The 7106-nt window shown below is 35.4% G+C and overlaps 1 protein-coding gene across 5 annotated transcripts in view; it reads left to right on the forward strand.

Annotated features, from left to right (window-relative positions):
• LOC125649977 (spatacsin-like) overlaps positions 1-6760 on the forward strand; it is a 63185-nt gene extending 56425 nt beyond the window's left edge. For 4 of the 5 annotated variants that reach the window (XM_056165498.1, XM_056165500.1, XM_056165499.1 and 1 more), the window contains 6 exons: positions 1-27; positions 1701-1869; positions 4991-5067; positions 5368-5517; positions 5772-5923; positions 6177-6760. The exon at positions 1-27 is cut by the window's left edge and continues 81 nt beyond it. In XM_056165498.1, the coding sequence (XP_056021473.1) occupies positions 1-27; positions 1701-1869; positions 4991-5067; positions 5368-5517; positions 5772-5923; positions 6177-6357 (756 nt within the window). In that variant the 3' untranslated portion in view covers positions 6358-6760. Of the gene's footprint in view, positions 28-1663; positions 1870-4990; positions 5068-5367; positions 5518-5771; positions 5924-6176 lie in introns of those variants that run through there. The other variant, XM_056165501.1, reaches the window with a different exon arrangement.
• Positions 6761-7106: the final 346 nt, after the last annotated feature.

Raw genomic sequence — 7106 nt, forward strand, 5'->3', positions numbered from 1 at the left:
TTACTCCTCAGGAAAGGAATAGAAAAGGTAAGCTCAGAATTAAGGTATTTGTGTTGTGGAGCGCACTCATAATGAACCAAAGAAAAATTTGTATAAAGACTGTAGTTAGTGATGCTGCACTTTGGCGTAAGACAGAAGTCTCATGAAGCTTTAGCTAACGCCAATTTAAATTAATTGATAGATTATCATCCCCACTGGCCCTTCAAAAAAGGGCCCAACCTGATTATACCCCCTGCAACAAGTTGTGGGGGGGGTATACTGGAATCGGGTTGTCCGTCTGTCTGTCCGTCCATCCGTCTGTAGACGCAATGGTTTCCGGGCTCTAAAGTATTATCCTTTCCACCTACCGTCACCATATCATATATATGGACTACCCATGGGATGAAGATGTTCCCTATCGATTTTGGGGTCAAAAGGTCAAAGGTCAAGCGCACTGGACATTGAAGTAGCAATATGGTTTCCGGGCTCTAAAGCGTTATCCTTTCCACCTACAGTCACCATATCATATATATGGACTACCCATGGGATGAAGATGTTCCCTATCGATTTTGGGGTCAAAGGTCACGCACACTGGACATTGAAGTAGCAATATGGTTTCCGGGCTCTAAAGCATTATCCTTTCCACCTACAGTCACCATATCATACATATGGACTACCCATGGGATGAAGATGTTCCCTATCGATTTTGAGGTCAAAGGTCATGCGCACTGGACATCGAAGTAGCAATATGGTTCAGTTTGTCATGCCATTTGTTTTTTACACTCAGAAAAGAGGTAGTTTATACCTATTACCAACACCCTTTGGGAGATTGGGGTAAGCGGGGGGTATTCTTAGTGAGCATTGCTCACAGTACCTCTTGTTTTTTTTTTATTTTCACAAAAATTACGATTTCAAACAAACTTTCTTCCCAGTGACATGAGTGAATGATTAAAGTCACAGAATGTTGGTTTTATATCTTCTGCCAAGGATTTTTTTAATGTTAACTTGATTAACACTGTGATGCCTTTTGTCATTATTTGGGGGGGGGGATAAAAATAAAAAAATGAAATCCTCCCACCCAACCCATATTTTTTGTGACCCCGGATGATAATGTACTAATTAAGTTGAATTGGCTTAAGTTGTACCAAATGAAGAGAAGTAATGTTAACTTGTACCACTGTTTAAGGAATATAACCACACACTGTGACATTTCATCAAATGAATAAGGTTATTTAATATAATCTTGTCTAAAATGAACAGCATTCATTTGTCGTGTTTATTGCATTATATTTACATTTCCAATGTTCTTGCCTTTGATATCTTTACAAATTGTAATGACAGCCATGTCCTCGTGAATGTGTTTCACTAATGAACACTGCGTATGAATCTTGTTAAGTATAGTACGTCTATTTTAATGGCTGAGAATTCTGACAGAATTGAATGTTGAATGTAAATATGAAAAATAAATTTCAATTTTGAAAACACTTGAGGGTATGAACTGGGATGCTTCAGGCATATACTTTTCATAAGCACTAAATGAAGTATGGTATACTCAAAAATGAAATTTATTTCTTAGATAAAGTTTCTCATCATCTGAAGTCACCATTATTCAGAAACCAGAAGTTTGTCTTTTATGCATATATACATTTGTATAATTTTATCATTTACAATCCTTTTTATGTAGCAGGAAGACTTCCATTGATAACTTGCTCTTTATACAGGAAAAGAGTCTGAAAATAGCCATTATAGATTACCTGAAGAGATACCACCCACAGGACAACGAGACATTTGACATGGTCGTCCACTACTTCATGATGCACAGAGAGATCGGTCAGTTGTTACAGAACAGAGCCAAGCAGATTCTGGAGACATTCAAGGAGATGAACATAGGTAAAAGAATGTGCAAAAAGGATTTAATTTTAACTCATTTGGCTTACTTAGATACTATGCACTATATAAGTTGTGCATATTTTGGAATCATCCAAGTTTTTTTAGGAAAGCTCAAGTGAGCTTTTCTGATCGCCTGTTGTCCGTCGTCTGTTTGTCTGTCCATCTGTAAACTTTTTACATTTTCGACTTCTCCAGAACAACTGGACCAATTTCAACCAAACTTGGCCAAAAGCATCCTTGGGTGAAGGGCTTTCAAGTTTGTTCAAATGAAGGGCCATGTCCCTTTCAAAGGGGAGATAATCACAAAAATGCAAAAATAGGGTGGGGGCCATATAAAACTCTTCTTTTTTATACAAATTTTAGATACAAATATATAGGAAAAATCTTCTTCTCAAGAACCACTGAGCCAGAAAAGCTGATATTTACATGAAAGCTTTCTGACATAGTGCAGATTCAAGTTTGTTCAAATCATGGCCCCTGGGGGTTGGATGGGGCCACAATAGGGGATCAAAATTTTACATACAAATATATAGGAAAAATCTTTTTCTCAAGAACCACTGAGCCAGAAAAGCTGATTTTTACAGGAAAGCTTTCTGACATAGTACAGATTCAAGTTTGTTCAAATCATGGCCCCCGGGGGTAGGATGGGGTCACAAGGGGGGTGAAAGTTTTGCATACAAATATATAGGGAAAATCTTTAAAAATCTTCTTCTCAAGAACCACTGAGCCAGAAAAGCTGATATTTACATGAAAGCTTTCTGACATAGTACAGATTCAAGTTTGTTCAAATCATGGCCCCTGGGGGTTGGATGGGGCCACAATAGGGGATCAAAATTTTACATACAAATATATAGGAAAAATCTTCTTCTCAAGAACCACTGAGCCAGAAAAGCTGATATTTACATGAAAGCTTTCTGACATAGTGCAGATTCAAGTTTGTTCAAATCATGGCCCCTGGGGGTTGGATGGGGCCACAATAGGGGATCAAAATTTTACATACAAATATATAGGAAAAATCTTTTTCTCAAGAACCACTGAGCCAGAAAAGCTGATATTTACATGAAAGCTTTCTGACATAGTGCAGATTCAAGTTTGTTCAAATCATGGCCCCTGGGGGTTGGATGGGGCCACAATAGGGGATCAAAATTTTACATACAAATATATAGGAAAAATCTTTTTCTCAAGAACCACTGAGCCAGAAAAGCTGATATTTACATGAAAGCTTTCTGACATAGTGCAGATTCAAGTTTGTTCAAATCATGGCCCCTGGGGGTTGGATGGGGCCACAATAGGGGATCAAAATTTTACATACAAATATATAGGAAAAATCTTCTTCTCAAGAACCACTGAGCCAGAAAAGCTGATATTTACATGAAAGCTTTCTGACATAGTGCAGATTCAAGTTTGTTCAAATCATGGCCCCTGGGGGTTGGATGGGGTCACAATAGGGGATCAAAATTTTAGATACAAATATATAGGAAAAATCTTCTTCTCAAGAACCACTGAGCCAGAAAAGCTGATATTTACATGAAAGCTTTCTGACATAGTGCAGATTCAAGTTTGGTCAAATCATGGCCCCCGGGGGTAGGATGGAGCCACAAGGGGGGGGGGGGTCAAAGTTTTGCATACAAATATAGGGAAAATCTTCTTTAAAAATCTTCTTCTCAAGAACCACTGAGCTAGAAGAGCTGAGATTTACATGAAAGCTTCCTGACATAGTGCAGATTCAAGTTTGTTCAAAGTATGACCCCCCAGGGGTAGGTTGGGGTCACAATAGGGGATGAAAGTTTTACATACCAATATATAGGGAAAATCTTTAAAAATCTTCTCAAGAACCATTGGGCCAAAGAAGTTGACATTTACATGAAAACTTTCTGACATAGTGTAGATTCAAGTTTGTAAAAATCATGGCCTCCATGGGTAGGTTGGGGCCATAATAGGGACTAAGGTTTTACATGCAAATATATATGGAAAGTCTTCAGATATGGGCCAAGGTGACTCAGGTGAGTGATGTGGCCCATGGGCCTCTTGTTTGGTATTGAAGGCAATTATTTTGTGTTATGACGTTCAGCAAAGTAATTTTATTAAAAATAATTACACTCAACATAGCTTAGTATAATAGTTACATGAAGTTGAATTTAAAATGAATTTGCATTTTTTGTTTAAAAATTCAACATTTACTGAATCTCACGTCTTAACAAGAATATGATGTCTTGTTGCCATGGAAACACGAGTCAATGCGCATTTTTAAAGGTGCCATGGTTAAAAGACTGAAGTATGTATACTTGTGTAAAATTTTGTCTAAATCTTTGCAAGTCGATTTCCACATCATTTTGATGCTAACAGAGAATGACTCTTAATTTTATACACATGGGTGAAACATAAGGAAAAATCCATGTTATTCTGTTGTTTTTTTGGTATTATTATTTATATAATTGATTTTTCATTGCAGTGAAATTTGTATTTATTAAAAAAGAAGTATCCTTAAGGATCACTGTTGAAATATGGATTATTTTATAAATTCTTAGAATTTAAAAATCCATAATGGTATTCAAGTATTCAATATCAAGTACATGTAAAAATCGTAATACATTAAAACAATTCCCCTGAATACTACAGTAAAACTAATCTGAAATTCCTTGTCGGTAAACATGTACATGTAAAATCAAGCACAATGCTAATCAAAGGACATGCAAGAAAATTTTCAAATCAAGCACAATGCTAATCAAAGGACATGCAAGAAAATTTTCAAATCAAGCACAATGCTAATCAAAGGACATGCAAGAAAATTTTCACGAGAATTTCCTACGGCTTTAAATGCTGTCTGTGATAAGTGTCTGCAAATGCATCTGTGTTAAATATGTTTTACTGGAGCTATCTGACCTTATAGTGTTTGTTTACATCATACAGTCAAACTTCGTTATCTTGAATGTAATGGAACCAAGATAAAACATTGAGATGTCTGAGGGTTCAAGATATTGAGGTTCAAATACATAAAGAAAATGTAGTTGGGTCTACCAACTCACTTCGACGTATCCATGGTGTTCGAGATATTGATGTTTGAGATATCTAAGTTCAACTGTAGATTTGTTATAAAGACCACATTGATATTTATTTGTAGATTCTTCTCCAGAGACTCAAACAAATCTACAATCAGCAGTACAGTTTTACATGGATGCTACTGAAAGTTACTGCAAGGTATGTATCGGTGTATGTCTGGATGTGTTGATCACATGAGTTATTGTAAACATATTCAAATCAGCATTGTATGATATGTAGTGGAAAACAGGTTTTCAATGATTTACCACCAACTGATATATTGCTTTTGTCATACTAAGTTCTACAGCTAAAGTATTAGTAAGCACATACCCATGTGCTTGATTTTGCTGTCATCTCCTTTAAAGGGACTAAAAAGAAGGTTTATTTCATTTATTTTTTTTTTTTTTTTTTTTTTTTTGTGAAATGAAGTCACTAACTATACGTTTTGAACATCACTAGGAGGGATGCATGAGACATGCCCAGAACTGTATGAAGCAAGCCAGACTTGTAGCATTGCAGCTGCATTTTATAAGTTCAGGGGTCAAGGTCATTCACTTGTCAGAAGAAGGAGCAGACCAGTTCATCAAATCTCACCCCAAATTCTCAGAGGTAATTCTCCTTTGTGTGAACATTTGCACGCATGTATCTTCAATTAGCATAGCTAGGTATTTAAAAAAAACTGAGTAGTTAATATAGTTGTATTTTGATATTATTGATATAGAAAATGTACCTCTATGAAGTAAGGCTTAATTGTGTTCAGCTCTGATGCACTAATGACAGCAATAAGTCTCTCTCTGATATGTGGGTAGGATGCTCATTTACTGAATGAAGACAATTCCCATTGGTGTCTTGAAATCTTACAGGCACTGATTGTCAGTGAAAGTTACAACAGGAGGAATTGCTGGGGGCATGCTCTCTGTCACAATGTTCTGATCAATGGGGACTTTCGATACCTCCAGGAGCTGAAGAGACATATTAAGCTGACATTGTCTCTCATTCAGGAAGTTGTTAAAATGTGATTATCTGCAATACGCGATTTCTGTGTAACCATTTTCATACTTAATTTAGGTTCTGTAGGAAACGTTTTCATTTTGTAGTATAAGAATAATAGGTTAAATTTTGCAAAATTATTTTTAAAAAGAGAAAGAAAGAAAGAAGAGATTGAAAATTCAGACAGATATTAAATAAAGATGCACATATATGTACTCCATTTAAATATTTTTCAAAAAGTCATTTATAAAACATGTGCGTAATCCATTTTGTTGCAGATTTCAACAGGATCAAAGCCGAACTATGAATCCAAAGATTCTGGAGAAGTTCATCATACACTGTACAGACTTAAAGTTGCAGATCCAGCTAGCTACAGACTTAGATCTCCGGGGTTTTCTGTCCGACCTAGAAAAAAGAGACTGTAGCAGTTATGTGCGTGATATCATGGCAAACTCCTGACAGAAGAAAAGTGCCTTCTATATAGGTTGTATTTCATAAGTCATTTTCTTACATTTACTGTGCACCCATAAAGTGAAGTTATAAAGGAGTACTAAGTTGGGTTATATACGAATATTGGGAAAGGTTATATACAAGTATTAAGAATGATTGTATATAATGGGTATTAAGAATGATAAAATGTGTATTAAGAATGATAGAATGTGTATTAAGAATGGTTATACAAAATGTATATTGGTATCAAAAATGGTTATATGAGTTTTAAGAAAGGTTATAAATGAGTTTTAAGGAATATATAAGTATATGAGTATAAGGAAAGGTTATGTGATAATGTGTGTGTACATATTTTTGTGCAATAAAATCTCTCATCTTTCATACAAATTGATGGGTCTTAATGAGAATCACTGTGTGTTATATTTTTTTTATTTTTTTTTTTTGGTTATGTATCATTCTCCAACTTTTTTTGGGATATAACCTGAAAATCCTTTAATTGATTAGAAATTAATTATAACACTTAATCATGCCACCTGCAGCGATAAGTGGCATTATTGTCTAATGAATGTCATCACAGAGTGTATTAGCGGGAATTTGATTGGTAACAGATTATCCAAATTTTGGAAATGTAGTTTAAGTTACATATACTTTTGATGGTGAAACTAATTTTCAGTACACAATGACATCCGTAAACTCGAATTCGGAAATTTAACAGAACTGAATAATGCTCTCTAGTCCCCTACCCACGATTTTGTAGT

This window comes from Ostrea edulis, chromosome 5, assembly GCF_947568905.1.
Source record: "Ostrea edulis chromosome 5, xbOstEdul1.1, whole genome shotgun sequence".
NCBI classification, from domain to species: Eukaryota; Metazoa; Mollusca; class Bivalvia; order Ostreida; family Ostreidae; genus Ostrea; species Ostrea edulis.